Genomic DNA, 17,277 nt, shown 5'->3' on the forward strand with positions numbered 1-17,277 from the left:
CATTCCTGCACTAAACTATTAGTCAATTGATTAATGAACTGGGACTTCCCATCCAACAAAAATATTTTGGTTTTAAATTATAATTTGATGCATGGTTAGTACAGAAATACATTACACATGCTAAGCACATGTTTGCATCTCATCACCACCCTCAGGCACGGGGAAAGGTGCCGGCTTTGCCACCTTTTCAAGGCTGCTTGCAAACCCACCCAGAGATGCAATGGCTTTGCATGCAGCGTGATGCTGCTCGCTCCTGCCCGCACACGGGATGTGCATGGTGGCAGCAGGCTCCCGGCCTCCCCGCTGCTGCCACCGGAGTTTAATCAGAGCTGCAAAATTGGCCAGGAAGCCTTAACTGGCTCGGGGTAAGGGCTCAACTACCTGAGGCTGGAAACCTTCCCCAAGGTCACTGGACCTTTAGCCAGCACCAGCACGAGGCGGCAAGCCCAGGAGGCTCCATCGGGACACGGTGCTGGCAGACGGAGGGCAGCCGTGCTGCACCGACAAGCTGATGACTCTGCACGGGGAGACTCAGGGATCAGAGTCAGCAACAGCTTGGGACCGGCTCTGGATTTCACCGCAGGGCTAGAAATTATCTAGAAAAGGGTTTTTTCCAATTTTTTTTTTTTTTTCCCAGAAGCACCTCTGTGACATAAACCCCTCTATTCAGCTGCTTTTCCCGCTGGCAGAAGATCAGCCAGATATTTACTCTGGCCACACACCTCGCTGGCCAGACGCGGCCACCGCCGGTGCTGGAGCCACATCGCCACGTTATCGCAGCGCTGTGAGCGCAGCTGAGACGCTGCCCCGGCACCTATCGTCAGCTCAAGCCCTCCACCTCCTCGACTCATAGAAATATATCATCGTATATATGATATGTATACTCATTACTAATATATATACTAATATATAATACTACTACTATTATCACTAATAATAATAAAGAAAATTTGAAATAATCTCAACCGTTTGTTAGCAGTTAAACCTGCAAGCCCTGGGACAAGGCGTGGAGCTCCAGGTACACACACACAGGGGAGGTGACAGTGCCCATCTCCTGATGGAGACATCCCATCCCATGGCAACACAGGTCACAGTAAGCAGAGGTGGTGTGGAGAAGCAAATAGGGAACAATTATTCCTTATTTCTCATGACATGGGAACGAAACACTGACCAAAACCGAACGCCAGCTTCAGTCCACCTTGGTGGCCAGGGCACCCCTTGCAAAACCCTGGTTAAAACATGCACACAAACCCACCACAGAGTAAAATTCAACAGCCTTTTTTCAATTTACAATATGTTATTTTATAAAATTGGCAGGTAGGGGGCTCAAAGGCTGCTTTTTGTGATCACTTATGATAACAAAGTCTCCAACAAGCATAGCTTTGCTAAACAGCATGTGTGTACAATGGGAAACCGGGCTCAGCGTGCTACAGAGGGGTCTTCTACTGAGAAGCATCAGCATCGCACTGTGGTGATGCAGAGTGGGAAAACCCGGCAGGTTTGTGTGACACACAGCGAGGGACAGCCCACGCCATCTCCCTGAGAGAGAGAGAAAGCACGCTGGACTCGCACTGCAGAAGAGCCAGTGCCACCATCCCGTCCTGCTGCTTATCTAAGGAAGGAGCAGCACACAGAATATTTCTGACACGACATTAAAGGCAAGAATGTCCCTGCGCTGGTACCAGAGATACCTGGCGAGGCAGAGGCAGCGCATCATCTCTGAACAAACCCAGCAGCCCGCTCCCACCCCCAGCGCTCCACGGGGATGAAAGGAAATGATCAGAAGGGAAGCAGCGATGGGAATTCAAGTGGCTCTAATAAAATATTCCCTTTGGTGGAGCAGAGGCTCATGGGCACAGCCAGCCACAGCACGGAGAGCAGGGATGATGGGGAGAGCTGGGCCAACGCGAGAGTGAAGCAGCAGGAGGATGAAGAAACGCCTCTGCCAGCAACGCCGATGGCTCTGCCCCGTGTCACTCCCGTGCACCGGGACCCCTTCAACCCAAGGGCTCCCCAGCAAGCGGCGATCCTGAGAGACGGAGAGGATTGCAGTTTGGTTTGAACATGTAAAATACAAATACACGTATACACATACCCATCACACTGGCATGGATGTAAAAAATCAGCACTTACAGGAATACTGTATGGCACCAGCGCTGCCCAAACATCCCCAGCGCTCACCCCAATGTGGACGGGAGATGTGGGGTCTGAAACCCAGAGGACAGCTCTCCGACTCTTAACCAGCAGGTCACACCAGGGCTTAGCCCAGATCTGCTCCTCTCCATCAGGAGTGGTGAACTGGGAGTTAACATCCCCGGGCAGAGGAGCGGGGTGAGCAGCCAGCTCTCCCTCTGCCACCCCTGAAGCGCTTCACACAGTCCCAATGCTTCAAATCAGGGTCGGCCAGATCAGCCCCACCACTTAGACTGGGCAAAGTTTCTGTTCTTCAAACCGTCTGATGGCATGGTTCACATTTATCTACTTTCTCCCAAAGTTAAAGTTGCTTTTAGAAAGGTCTGAGGCACACAACTATTTAAAGCATGCACATGCGTGTGAACGTGTGCGTGCACATGTACATGCACAGGCTGCAGCTTAAGATACTGCAGGTATAATCATTCTAGTAAAGGCAGCATCTTAAACAGAAATATGTAACCATTTTGGCCAGGAACCAAACCATCCCTGGCCCCAGCCCATCCATTTAATCAGACTAAGCCAAGCCTTTTCATGGTGCCCCTGAGCTGGGCACTGTTGGCCTTTCCAGACTGGCCACTCCAGGAACAAGGCAGAGCATTGCCTCGCACACATGGGAGGCTACTTCCAGCACACCGTTTATAGAGCAACCGACCTTTATTTTAGACATAGCTTAAGTAAAGTAACATGCAAAGAAACACGTGAGTAAGAGTCTCATCTGCCTCGGGCTCCTGCAAATCCTTTTCTTTTCCTCCCTTGTAGCACAATGCGATGGATGCCCATTATTCATCCCTGTAAAGCACAGCGTGTACATCCACGCTGTCTGTCCTTTGGCTGGAGCTGTGTTTGCAGATTTCCCGTGGGAAAGGAGGTGCTTCACTTCTGAAGAAAAAAACCAGGGCATTGGCATGGGCCACGGGGATGCTGGTGGGGACCAGCCACCTGCACTGAAGGGCTTCGCAGGACCTGGCTGGGAGGCGAGCAGCAAAATCACCTGCAACTTGCCATGATGCAAGTGTGCTTCGTGCCCAGAGGAGCACGTCTCCACAACAATCCCAGTGCACAACAACTCCTCTTCCGCAGCATCTTTCCTCCTGCCGTATGTCTGACCTTCTCTCTCCCCTGTCTTCACACACCCTCCGTATTATGTGCCTGGCCAGATTCCTAGGGGTGAGCCTCGAATTTGGAGTAAGTACAAAAACTGCTTGAACAACAGACAAAATCCGTATTAAGTCAACTAGGATCAGGGGTCTGATATTTGCTGAGAGTATTTCATAAATCGTAGGTGTTCTGTATCCCATGCATGTTCGAACAACTCAAGATGAAATATGGTCTTCAACTTAACAGCAAGGGAGACCTCAGTCTTCAAAAACTGCGAGGAACACAATTTAATACGAACCTTCTTATATTAAACAGGATTATCTTTAAAAAGCACTGTTACGTATTTACTAGTTTACCATGAACAAACGCTTTTTTAGGGTTTTTTTTGTGTGAAGTTACCATATTCTTTTATAAAACTGACTCAAGTCATTTGCCCTGTCTTTGGAAATGTGCATATATTTCAGAAGAGGTTCTGACTGTCTTCCTCATTAAAAAAAAGGCATGGAGGGACACTAAGCGATGCCCCCAGCACCGCTCACGGCTGGTGGCCCAGCAGCAGCAGCAGCAGGACCAGGGTGACGGCAGCAGCAGGGCTGGGGCGGGGGGCTGCGCTCCCGGGGTCGCTGCTGGGGACCGCAGCACCTTCTTTGCTTTGCTGGTTCAGAAGCTGCTTGTTTGCAGAGGTGTCATCCATATCCAGGTCATACGCCAGTTCTGAAAGCAGAAAGAGGGAGGTGGTTAGTGACAGGGGGTGCGTGCCGGCATCCTGACGCACGGCACATCCAGCCCCCACCAGCACCGGGGTCCCCGGGGCAGCCCGTGCCAGCAGCTGGGTCTGAGTGAGGTCGAAGAAATCATGGCAGGGGTGGATGGGCTGGAAGAGCTTAGCAAACATCTTAGTCCTGCACCCAGCCCTGGTCCCAGAGAGCCTCCCCGTACCCTATGCTTGGAAAGACCAAAAAATCACAACTACAAGGTGCCCCAGTAAGAAAACAGAAGGGATAAGGGGATCTGGCTTACTGGAGAGCTGCTCCCAAAGAAAATCAGCTGAGCTTTGGAGTGGATGTTTAGCAATGCAAATCATGCCTGTTCCCCAGACACTGCTAGGATGCATGCAGGAGGAAATCCAGGTGAGCACAAATAGTTCCCCTGAACCCAGAGCCAGCACAAAGCCTTGTTCACCAAATACCTCCCGGCTGGAGGACCTGAGGAGCTCTGCATTTCTGGAGTCTTACGTAAGTGTGTGCCAAATATGTTCCTTACGGCGCTTACAACACATCCATCCCATCCCCTGTCCACCTCATCAAAGTGCTGGAAAGCGAGGAATGTGAATGGATCATCCACCCCGGGCATGCTGGTGTTGCAACATGGCAACTTTGAGATGATGCACATGGGAGCTCCAACGCGAGAAAATGCCCAGGATAAACGTTTTGATAGTCCTGGCAGAGGGGCATGACATTAACGGGGGAAAAGCTTGTGGCAACCCATCACTGGCTGCAAAGGACCTGCTGAGCATTAAGTCACAGTCACCCTTGTCTCCCTGGGACACAGAGGAATAAAAAATGTCAAAATAGACAATGTGGAAAGGCAAGAAACCAGCAATTCTCAGGACCAAGAACAAAAAGGAAATGGTGTTTTAAAATGTCACTAGCCAGATCCACCTGAGGAGTTTGTACCTGTCAAGCATCTGGACCGAGAGGGTGCACCCATGCTTGACTCAAATCAATGGGTCCCTCACTCCCCTTCTCGTGCTGCTGCCGTCTCCTTCTGGGGTCCAGGTTTCTTGCCTGGATGAGAATCAGTCAAGCCTTTTTGTCTTATCCCCAAAGCCTGGCCATTGGAAGTGGAGGAAGCTGGTGGTTTCCATCAGAAGAGACCCTGGCTCAAGCCTTTCACAAGCCCTTGTGGATCACCAGCATTCTGACGGGTTTGGATCATCCCACCCCACCCACCTCTGAGAAAAAAATCCAAGAGGCTGAATAAACACTCTAGCTAAAAAGCGCCGCATCAATCCAATAAGCACCACTGCCAAGGCAAACAGGCAGTATTTCTTAATCAAAAATAACCAAACACTGCAAAACAAAAGCATAACAACGTTAGCGTGACAAGCGAGTCAGCCCAGGCCATCAGAGAGGGTCAGAAACGGCTGAAAGGGAGCAGATACCCACGTACACAAAGGGCCAGGTGCAAGCAAAACCCGCTTGGTAAACGCTGACTTCTCTGGGAGACTCCCACAGATCTTGTGATTGCTCTTCTGCACAATTTTCCTGCTTTTCTTCTTAAGAGTACAGATATGCTTCTGTCCTCCGGAGCTGCACACCCACAGGCAGAGCAGGAAAAGGTGCCACCCTGAAAGGGATGCCCCGGGAGGTCACCTCTGCCCATCTTGTGCTGATTTCCAAGCACAGAAAGAAAAAGTCCCTCTGGCACACGGGATGCTCAGGCTTTGGGGCGGTTTGGGAGCAGCCTGGCTGCACCATCCTATTTTCCCAAGCTCATTTCTGCAGAATAAGTGAAGGGATTTTGAGTTAATAAAATCACAGCAGATTATTTCGCAGTTGGTTGTTTTACAGGAGAGTCCTCAGCTGGTACAACATCCGATCAGGGCAATGACGGCCTGCCCTGGTGTGTTTTGGAAGGTGTTTCCACACACTCCAAAGACTCCTAAAACCTAAAAGATGCCCCATGGGGTCACAGCACCATCAGGCACCGGCATGCTTCCAGGCCAGTGATCTGCAGCCAACCAGCAGAGCTTTTGGGGCAGAATATTCTCTTACTGGACATCCTAGCAAAACTAAAAAAATCCACAGGAACTGAGTAACTACTCTTGCCTTCAGTTTAGAAAAGAAATTTGAAACAAAAGAGTGTTTCAGCAAGGTCCTTAACAGTACAAAGGGTTTTGACGTTCCCATTTAAAGTCTCATTCTGCGATGCTGTAATTTATGAGATGCGAGTTCCTGCACGGTTTGCAATGCAGCAGCTGAATCATGTTGGAAACGTTCAGCCAAAGCATACCAAAATGATCGTTTCAAACATCTTTTACATGGGAAATTTTTAAATTCTGATATTTCACCTGAACTTGAGTAAGGGTAATTTTTTAAATCATGTCATTTCACCCCAATGGGAATGGCAATTCTCTCATTCATCCTCTTTGACCAAATTAAAGAGAAGGGAACAGAAACCGTCTTGTCATCAGAGATTTGAGAGCTATTTTCCTAGCCTTGTTTAACTGCTTCAGAAGTTTAGTGCTTGGGTGTGCTGTTTGTTTTTGCTGTTCCTTCCATTGTTTCCTTCTCTGGGCTTATTTGTGCCCAATTGTATTTTTAGGCTTGATGGATTTAACCATACGTCTTTTATTTTGTATTAATGATGGATTCGTAACTCTTGCACATCCCTTTTCCTTAACTTCTAATAACCTTTGGTACATCAGAGGAAAGGAAAATTAAAAGTATTAGCCTCTACCAGACCTGAGGCAGCTGATAACCAGGTCCAGGCGGTAACAATGTTAAAAATACATAATAACAATAACAGTAACAATAACACTAATAATAATTCAAATCTAGGTATCCAAATTAGCAAATGTTCCTAATGAGGTACTTCTTGAGAGGGCTCCATTACAGTTTCCAGCCTTCGTTACGATCCCTGGTTAGTCCAGGTCACCGCCACATCCCTGTACCTCCTGCTCCCACAGCCGCCGGGAGAGAAGGAGGCCCAGCACCAGGGATGGAGCTGCAGGATGGCTGGTGTAGTAACAGAAACTAACCTCCCACATACGCCATTTCGGTCTCTTCCACCCAAAACTCTGCCTTTACTCTGCAAAACAACCCGAGAGAATCTGCTCCTCTGCCTCCCTGCTCCCCAGCCATCTTCTGCATTAAACATCTCCACTACCCCAGCTCTGATCACCCACTTAATTTGCAATAGTTTCGACTACAAAGTGGCCCTTTGGCCTGCAAAGGCTTTTTTTTGAGGAGGGGAAACTAGAAAAATCTGTTTCTGTTTATAGTCAGTTGGAGTCCAGAGGGTATTACCAACAATCTGCACTAATTACGTATTCAATCTTCACTCATTTTGGCCCCTCTTGTCCTCTGGGCTGCGGATTAGATAATCCCCTTAAAATAATAGTCAATCATTAGCTCTGGGTTTTTTTTTTTTTTTTCCCCCGCATGCAAGCTGAGCGTGCCGTGCCGTTTCCCGGAGTCCTTACGCAGCTGGTGAAAGGTCTCCAGCCGAACACAAGCTGGTCCCTCCGGAAGCATCTTTTGTAACAAAAGCCCCTCTAACACAAAGCTGCTGCGCTTTGCTCCCAGGACGGCAAAAGCTTCAATGGTCTCGCAGCGTGGATGACAAAACCTGCCGCCAGCTCTACAACATGCACTTCCCGCATCCGCAAAATAAAGCGGCGGCATTTTTCCGTGGATTAGGACTAGAATTAGGCGTACTGACTCTGCACAAGCTTTTTGGGCGGGAATCATTAAAAAGCTCTTCTTGCTGAACCACACTAGCGTTGGAGACGGCTACAAAAGACGGCTGAAGTGGGAGGAGATTGGTTTTGAGTTGGTATAATAAGTCCCACGGCAGCTGGCGCAGAAGAAGCCGGGCGGGTGAGGACTGGCACGCGGGCAGCCTTACGGCAGGCGTTTTTGTGCCAAAGTCACCGCTGCCTACTGAAACACCCCTTTTCACCCCTAAAAGGACAACACGGTCTTAAGCAAAGAACTCCTAGCAAACGCCACTCTGGCAAATGACCTCCAAGAGGACAGTGCCCGGCTCCCGCGGGCTGGCTCGGCTGCTGCCCAGAGCCCGGAGCCAAGGAATGTCATCTCAGAGGCAGGCATCTGGGCTGCCCGCCTGCCAAGCCTGCCCCGGCAGATGGCCCCAGCGATGGACTTAATATAGTAACAGAGCCGTAATAGATGGCCATGCGTGAAAACTGCTTTGCCACGTCACTTGATAGGTCTGCCGGTGCCCCGCGCAGCGGCAACGGGTGCGAAGGGGATCCCCCCCGCCGCCACAGGCGAAACCATTGTGCCTAACGCAGCGTGTTCACCAAACGAGGCTGCCAAGTGGGCCAAAGCGCTTGCAGGGACACGGTGATGGCCCTTGTTTGCAGATGATGGAAACTCTGTGGTGTGAAGGGACTAGGGAATGGATCGTGACCATGTGTTTCCAATAAATGCAAAACACATCAAGTAGAAATGTCAGAGACAAGTAGGGCAGCTTGGCAAGGTCTTGCAGCTCTTGTGGTCAGTTGTGAACTGCATATGTCCTTCAGGACTGCTCTAGGAAAGCACATGCTACCAGCGCCAACAAGAATTACAGTCTCCAGGGTGCGTTGCTTTATTTAACTTTTTTAAGCAGCAAGCCTTATCAGTGTGGGGAACAAGTTGTCACTAGATGCAGTAGACTCTGTCTATCTCTAAAGCAAGACTGGATTTCTTTAAGGGAGAGACATTTGAGTCAAGCCCAAGCTGTTGACTCATTACGAGGTGAAGCATAAGAGCCTGCGATTCCACAGAGCAGACTGCCCGACCCTGGCTCCCAACTCTCTCCATCTTTACAGCGCCAACCACTTCACTCTCACAGGCGTTTGCACCTGAAATCTAGAAGAACAGTCCAATTTCATCCCAAACTCTTGCTGTTGGAATACCAAAAGCTCTACTCATCTCAGCCCCTAGTTACCTGCCTTTCTCATGCAAACAGCTCATACTACAAACACACCTCTGTCTCCACAAAGACAACACCTGAGCCCATCCATGGAGTTACACGGCACGCGCGGCCACGACTGCACGGATACAGCTGGGATCCCCAACCCTCTGCTTCTCCAAAACACCTTAAACTCTTCCAAACACCTAGCCAAGCATGGTTTCATCTCACCAGGGAGGTTTTGCCTTCTGGCTTATTACCACTAAAATCCTGGAGCACCAACAGGTTTGCCAGTTGTCTTCTTGCACAACGAGCTGCAACAGCCCAGCCATAGGTGCGGTCGCACCGGCGTGTAATTAAAGCGCTGAGCCGGGGCTGGCTGTGGTGCTTGTGTTGGCACGGTTGCAAGATCACCAAGATGGATGTGCAGCATGTGCATGGTCTTGTGCCTCTGCCTTTCCACCTCCTCCGCAGCAATTTAGGAGGCGCGGCTCTTGGCAATATGGATTTGGAAAAAAAAGAAGACAAAATCCGACTCGACACCATCTTGCTGCCGTCGGCAATGTGGCCGGGGGAGACTGGCACGGCTCAGCAACGAGTGGTAAAACTGACTTCCTGGGCAGAAACCCAAGGGAATTGGGTTTGGGATTGCTGATTTGCAAACCAAGACTTTTCCCCCGCTCGCCTTTTCGACACATCCCAGCTGCCGGTGTGCCACTGACCTGAAGACTGCAGGCACAACCACAAAACTGGCACCGATTTGGGGTAAGTTCTCCCAGGATTAAAGCAATCTGGAGGGCAACAACCAGGTTGATTTGGGGGGACCAAGTCATCCAGCACAGAGAGGTGAGGAAGCTCCAGCCCAGCCCCATGCGAGGGGTGCAACCAGCTGCTGCTCGGGGTACACAAGGCATCAGCCATGAGCTCTGCGAGGCAGCCGGTACACACACCCTGGCTCCCCAACCTCCAGCACTACCAGAAAAGTCTCATCCATGGATGTCTTCAAGCTTTTGATGGGGCAAAGGGATAAAACACCCCCCAAAACCCAACACATTACATGGTACGGGCAGAGGGGCTGCACCATGACCCCAATTCAAGTGACTACTCCACTCCACCTTGGCCAGAGGCTGGTGGCAAGGAAGGGCTATCATTTATGACCTGGGCCTATGTTTACTTTGAAAATGTACTTATTAAATTCCTCTTTGCTCCTTGGTGTGCTCTAGATTTACCCCGAAGAGAATGTGGCGTCTGCAATTGCATTAATCATTTTCCCTTTGGCAGCAAGTGAAAGAATTTCTGAACTGTACTCGCAGAGCGGAGCCACAAAAACGTGTTTAGCAAAACACACTCATGTAATCTATTAAAAATTAACAAATCTCATTAGCATTATTAACTGGAAGTGCCAGAGTCCTTGTACTCTGATGATGAAGCAGCATGCCCCAGTCTGATATCCAGCTGTACTGTCCAGAAAAAGAGCTGCTACCTAAAGGAACTTAGGAGAGAAGAACTAAAAAATAGGGGGCTAACATGGACAGCGAAAAGCATCTCCAAAGGCAGGAGACAAAAAAGAAAAAGAGGAGAAGCTGGAAACAGAAGAGTATGAATGGAAGTGGAGTGATTTATGAGGCAGCAATACAGGACTGGGTCAAGCAGTGTTCCTGCAGATCCCCCATGTACCTCAGCCCACCCAGATGTGGAGTCACCCTCTCCTTCTTTGGGGACCTTCAAGATCTAAATGCACAAAGCGATCCCTTCTGATTACTCTGTTGTCATCTGAGACATCTCAGGACAGTCTTGATTTTGGGAGGTAACGTTCCCAGTGATAGCAGAGCGAAATGAAATGCTTCCTATTTCCTCTAATGACCGAAACCAACATCATCACATCAAACTGAAATTTTCTCCTTCATCTTTGCTCCCCCAAAAACTCTTTGGACATGACCGGGGCAGGCAGCTCTTGCTTGCTACCTCCTACCCTTCAACTGTCCAAGCTCAGGACATTTAGTGACGTTCATGTACTAGCAAGACCCACCAAGATGCAGTCCTATGGGGAACGGCAATGGTCCCTGCCTTCCAGATGCCAGCTGCTAAAAGCAGCCCTCAAGGCAGAAGGATATTTCTCAATGCTTGATTAGAAAAGTCACGGTGGTGTTACGGCACCCAGGAACATCTGACATCTTCCTTTGTGACTCACTGCGTGCGGAAACCAGACTTGAACAGGGCCCAGGCCATGGAGACCGGGGTTTGTGGCATTCGTGCTCCAACTAGGCAACCAGGAACGTGCCTCTTCAATCAGAAGGGACCAGGACTTTGTGCAATGTCTATGCTCAGTCAACAATCCCTGGACATCCATCATTGCCTTAGGCTTGTAAGGAAAAGGAAAATCAAAGGCAGCGGGTGTTTTGCTCCTTGAGCACACACGTAAAGAAAATGCCTCAGCAGCGCTCCCAGCCTGGGGATCAAACTGACAGAGACTCCACCAGGCTACAACTCCTCACGCCAAGGAAAATATCTGGAACGAGATTTGGGGTCATAACCCAAGAATTTGCGTTGGGCACGGACATACCTGCTCAGCCCCCCACAGGTAGAGCCGGCGGGTAGGCTCAGGCACGGTGGTACACAGACATCTGCTCAGCCTGCCTCCGCTCCTGGAGAAACTCCCTGAGGTTTTGTGCTCTTACACTGCCTGGGATCACTGGCATGGATGGAGAGCAAGCTCCCCCTGCCCGTGCCGGGGGAATGTTTGCACAGAGCATGGGTTGAGGTGAGAGAGCAGCCAAAGGAAGGGAGCCGAGAGGCTACTGCACCACCTGGCTTCTTTAATTGTGTTAAGCTGCTAAAATAAATAAATAAATAAATAAATACATACATACATACATGCATACATAAAACCCTGGCCCTGCATTAAAACAACATTAAAGTCACTTCAGCCTATAAAAATGGGGTAATGCAGGAGGCCCTGGGAAACATCACCATACCTGACTTTCCCACTTTATATAGAAAAAGAAGGGTTGAGTTCATAGGCTGGAACTTTTTAACAGCTTCAGGTCATGTTCCCTGCACTGGAAGGAGCCCCGGGAACAGCCGCTGTAGTCCAAAACCAGGACCTGGCTTTGCAGTGCCTTCTGCATCGCTGTAGAGAGAGACCCAAATTAAACCCAGCTGCTTACTGGCTGCATGTAACATCTGACACAAAACCAGGGCTGATTCCTGCTCCCTGCCTCCCTCCCAGATGGAGAGCAAACCCTGGTCCCAAAGCACCGGTGGAACTGCTGAAAGCTGGAGCTGGATGGTGGTGGCAGCTCCGATGGGAAACTCGGCATCATCCCAGCTGAGTGCCAGGACACCACGGCTGTGATCCTTGGGCTGTGCTGGATCCATCTCATCCCACTTGCTCTTTCCTGGGGGCAAAGGCTTGGGGAACCACAGCTGGGACCTTGTCAAACCAGTGCTTGTGGCTGGGACCATGGTGGAGCTCACGGAGACCACCTTGGCTGTCCCTACCCCAGGAGGAGGGAGCAAGGGAGGGAGCGGATCATCCCTGGGCTCCTGCCCAGCACCTCCCCAGGTCAGCCTGTACATGCAGCCAGGGAAGATACTGGGAACGGGGATGCACAGCTCACGTGGGAGCATCCAAATTGCTCTGGGGACACTCCATAGGCACAGTGAGCACTGAAATGAGGAGGCGACAATGCAAGAGGGCTCCAAGGTCCAGTCCACGAATGCATCCCCCTCCATCCTATCTGTAGCACTCATGGCTCACTCTCAGGAATGTCACAATCACGGTGGAAAATCAAAATAAAAAGGCTATGTAATCCAGTTTGTAAATCCCTTGAAAAATACAAAATCCTCTCTAAAACGGATTATGGAGATTAGAGATAAGAGTTTCCTGGAAATCAAGAATTGCATTTCAGCCTCCCTCCTCTCCCACCCTCCCAGAAAAAGAGAGGGGCTCACGCCCTGCACCACCTCACCACACTCCTCCCCGGCCATCACCCTGGCCTCAGGGAGCAACAGCAGCTCCCTCCAGCCCCTGAAAACAGCACAGCTGTTTCTACCTGATTTTGCCCTAAGCACTATTTTGGGACATTATCTGCTGCATGTACCTGAGCCTATGGGCAACATGCGCCAGTGGTAGGAAATCTGCCTGCATCAGGGAGAGGAGATGCCTGCCAGCCTCCTGCAAGCTTTTTGGTCCATTCCTTTTCCGAACGGGCTCTGCGGGACCATGCAATGTGCTGCTGTGGTTTTGCGAGCTGCAGGAGTTGCACCCAACCCTGTGGGCGCCCAGCACAAAAACATCCTCTTAAATTAGGGTGGTCTTCTGAAAATCAAAATGTTTCACTTGGCTGTGCCAATGGTGACAATGTTATCAATGGGAGAAAGGTCAAACGCTCATGTGCCGATGATATCAAAACGTTTAGCAGCCATGCCATTATTATTATGATAGATTAAAATCAGCATTTTGTTTAATATTTTGACTCAAGTATCCACAATGAATGGTGGCAGGACAATTTTCTGTTGGGAATTTTTATTTTGTGGGAGTTTTTGTGCTTTCATTCTTATTTGGAACAACAACAACAACAAAAAGGATTGCAATATTAGCATTCCTGGCAGAGCACACATTCGAGTTCCTGACCTGTTATTGCTCAAGGACTTCTGCAGCTGCAGATGCCTGTTTGGAGCTACAGTTAGGTCACTTTGAATGATGCTCATAGAATAAGGATCAAAACACTTACAGCTTGATCAAAAGGACATTTTATGAACATTGCAGCCTGAGTTAAGTGCTGATGTGAATATGTACGTTCGCCCTTACATTAGCTCAGCTCGGTTCTAATAAAATTAACACCCTTTTAAATAATGCATTCAATTTTTTTTCTTTTCATGTTTTTGTGCCTTATGGCTTTGAAAACATATCTTCAGAACCTTTCCATCACTCTAGGAACATCTATTTGTGTTGGATCTGGAAATCAACTTATCCAGAGGAGTAAGGGCGAGGGTGTGTGCTGGTTTGTATCGTTGCTCCACCTGCTCTAGCCTGAATTTATCCACCAAAGGTTGGGGGTTTTTTCCCCCACAAAAGAGGGTAACACAGTCAGACTCTTTCTTTTCCCAGTAGGAATTACTACCTGTAAATAAACAACTAAAAACAGAACTACAAGCACCAGCAGCTTCAATGCTCCTTTGAAAAGAGACAACAGAAAAAACAAAACAGGGAAAAATCCAGTCTCTTTTCTGCATTTTACTTGCACATTAGAGGCAAAATGAACTTACCAGTCCAGGACAGGGGACGTCTTATTGGCGCAATACAGCCGGTTAACTGTTCTTTAGAGATATTCATCTCAAAAGCCAGAACAGAAAGAGCATTTTCCCCCCTTTTATTTATTTATCTTTTTTTGTGCCAACTCACCTTAGCTGAAAAGCACATTGAGATTGTAATTATGGGAAGGCCTCATCTAGTAGATTTGTAAACTCAGCTATCGGCTTGAATTACTGGAATTAGCAAGGCTAATTTAATGTCACTGTTCAAAATAGCTCAGATTTGGAATTTCTTAATGGCCTTAGGAGAAGGAGTCTTTATGCATACTGCAATCTAGGCTTCATTCTTAGACTAAATTCCTTCTCATAGATTTTGTGAATGCCCTGTTTTGTAGCCAACACAAACTCTGTCCAGTAAAATAATGTAAGGACTCAGAATGAAAAGAGATTAGCTGTTCCCTGCTCCTGTTATTTTAAAGCAGGAATAACTTTGGCTTCTACTGATTCATAGACAAAGCTTGAAATGCAAAGCATGCTCAACTCCAGATTCAGCATGAAAAGGACCTTAAAATATTCCCGAGTGCAAGTAATGGACTTATTAGAGGGATGAAAAGAGGCACTTTTCACAGAATCCCAAGCTCTTTAGTCCTGTCATATCAATAATCTTGCTGCAGAATTTAATTCTATTTACATTTCTTTCCCTTCCAAATATCCTGCCTGACTTCTATGAAATACAACATTTACGCTTTTAAAGCGTTAATTTATTTCTGTTAATGCTCGGTGGCAAGTGGTGTAAAATGTCTGCAGATCACCCAGAGCGTGAGCGGGTGCGATGGCATCAGGACGGCGTGTGACAGGGAACAATTCTGTACGACATGCAGTTTTACACCTCACAATTGATAAACGAGGACATAATTTTAAAGACTTGGTTAAAAGCATCTTCTTTAAATAATGACAGTTGATTGTGCTGAAACTCAACGTACCTGCAATCTGTTCTCCTGTCCTTTATGTTTAACACCCACAAAAACATTGTGACAGTGAGAAAAAAAGCTTTATAGATATCAGGAAAGAAATTTGCCTGGCTGTCCTTAAGCTACCAAAATATATCTTTTTTTTTTTTTTTACCCAGTTTGCTTAGTCTTTGCAGGATGGTTTAATCTAAAACAGGCAGTAAGCAACTAGTCGTGATTTTCTCTCTTTGAAGAAATGGCTGAAAAACAAAGGTATTTCAGGAACAAATTACAAAAGCCTGTGTAGAAACACCAGGAAAGCAGATAGAGATGTCCCCTCTTTAAGGAGAGAGGGGAGTTTCTTTTCTCTGCTCGGCTCCATGTCCCCAGGACAATTTGCACCGGTTGGGGAGTGTCGTAGCACGGAGGGGACAGAAGCTGTGTTGGGCTACATCTGCCCATGGCCCTCCCTGAGACAGCACCAGCAGAGACCAAAAGACCCCAAAACACCGCAATACAACGAGCAGCCATCCTGGGATGGCCGTGAATGGCACGTGGTACCGGCCAGTGATGATTTTCACAGAATTGACCCAACCATGCGGTTTTGCTCTTGAAAGGCAAAGCACAGCGACTGCACGCTGCCTTTCACCCAAGGGTCTCAAAGCACACTGCAGGCATTAATTACACCCTCTGCTTTGCAGAGATTAATTAAGCACTGAAGCCTCACAGTCCCCAGGAGCCAAGCACAAGCCTCCACTCACTAATGGCTAAAACCAAGCCAAGGTTGCAAGGGGGCTTCACGAGCACTGATGGGTGAGCTGGGAAAAGCACCTCTGAGTGCCCCGAGTCACTCTGCAGTGCTGGCCTCCTCCTCCTGGGATGCTTTTAATTCCTCCAGACATGTCCCAGCAAGTGCCCCTGTGAAGGCAGCTGTTCGAGGTTTTGCTCTGAAAACACTCTTTATGGCAAGGCACAGAAACCAGACACACCGGGGAGCAGGGAGGGTGAGGATCAGTCCCGTCCCACAGCCACCCTTCAGTGCATCCGCTCAGCCCCTATGTCTAAGGACACCTCAAGAGGGCTCTGACATTAGCAGTCGTTTTCCTAATGATGAACTTGACAGCCCTGATGAGACATCCCGCATTCATGCGCCAAGAAGAAACAGAAGCTCCTCAAATCATCCTTGTTGCTTCCTCACGCACCGCTGGCTGCCAAGCTGCTGTGTCACCCCTTGCTGGGTGGGACAGGCTGCAGAAGACGACCAGGCTGCCTGTTTCTGCCCATCATCCCAAACCCTCCAGCCTTGAGAGACATCCCCCAGCAGGTCTGCCAGCAGAGCCATGGGAAGGCACCATGGGAAGCAACGATGGATTTAGACAAGCAGCCTGCTGACCGACAAAAATCCACTGTCACTGTTTCTTTAGAATCATAGAATCGTTTATGTTGGAAAAGACCTTTAAGATCATCAAGTCCAACCACCAAATTAGCAACAAATGCCTGGATGAAATAGGTGACAAGTGCATTAAAAAAAATACGATATCTGTGCAGCGGAGAGCTGGAAGGCAAAGGGGGATTGCCAGCTCCTGCAGCTAACAAAAAGTGGTGGCTGTGCTGCAGCTGCAGCCTGGGAAATCCATTAAGACCACATGGGGTGTCAAATTGTATGTAACATGAGTGCCGGGCTTGCAGGCACTGTGTGACAGCAGCCCCGCAATGGAGCCAGGCGGAAAGCAGGGCCGAAGAGACCGGAGACGACAAAACTTTCTCAGCACATACCTGCCTTTGCCTCCCCAAAACTGGGAGGAGCAGGTGAACGGGCATGGCCCTGCACAGCCCCCCCGCGAGAAAATGCAGAGACACCGGGGGTTTGCACTGCCCCAGAAAGCCTGAGCTGCAGGTCGAGGCAGAGGCAAAGAAAGTATCCGTCTGTGCATCCCGTCCTGCTGTGGGACACGGAGGGGGACATGCCCAGGGAGGGATCCCTTGGAGCAGGGCTTGCTATAGGAGCTGCAACTGTTCGCTTTGCTTTAGAACTGGCTAGTTGAAATCCTGCAGCCATCCAGTCCCCCAGTGTAGGTTTCAATGGGATGGAAGTGATTTAGGAACCTCCAGGCAACCCCACACAGTGGTCCTG

The 17,277-nt window shown here is 49.0% G+C and overlaps 1 protein-coding gene across 1 annotated transcript in view; it reads right to left on the reverse strand.

Annotated features, from left to right (window-relative positions):
* Positions 1-1,990: 1,990 nt before the first annotated feature.
* GPC3 (glypican 3) overlaps positions 1,991-17,277 on the reverse strand; it is a 153,867-nt gene continuing 138,580 nt past the window's right edge. The window contains exon 8 of the mRNA XM_075054151.1: positions 1,991-4,005. Within this exon, the coding sequence (XP_074910252.1) occupies positions 3,827-4,005 (179 nt within the window). The 3' untranslated portion in view covers positions 1,991-3,826. The remainder of the gene's footprint in view (positions 4,006-17,277) is intronic.

Source organism: Buteo buteo, chromosome 22, assembly GCF_964188355.1.
Source record: "Buteo buteo chromosome 22, bButBut1.hap1.1, whole genome shotgun sequence".
In the NCBI taxonomy this organism is placed as follows: Eukaryota; Metazoa; Chordata; class Aves; order Accipitriformes; family Accipitridae; genus Buteo; species Buteo buteo.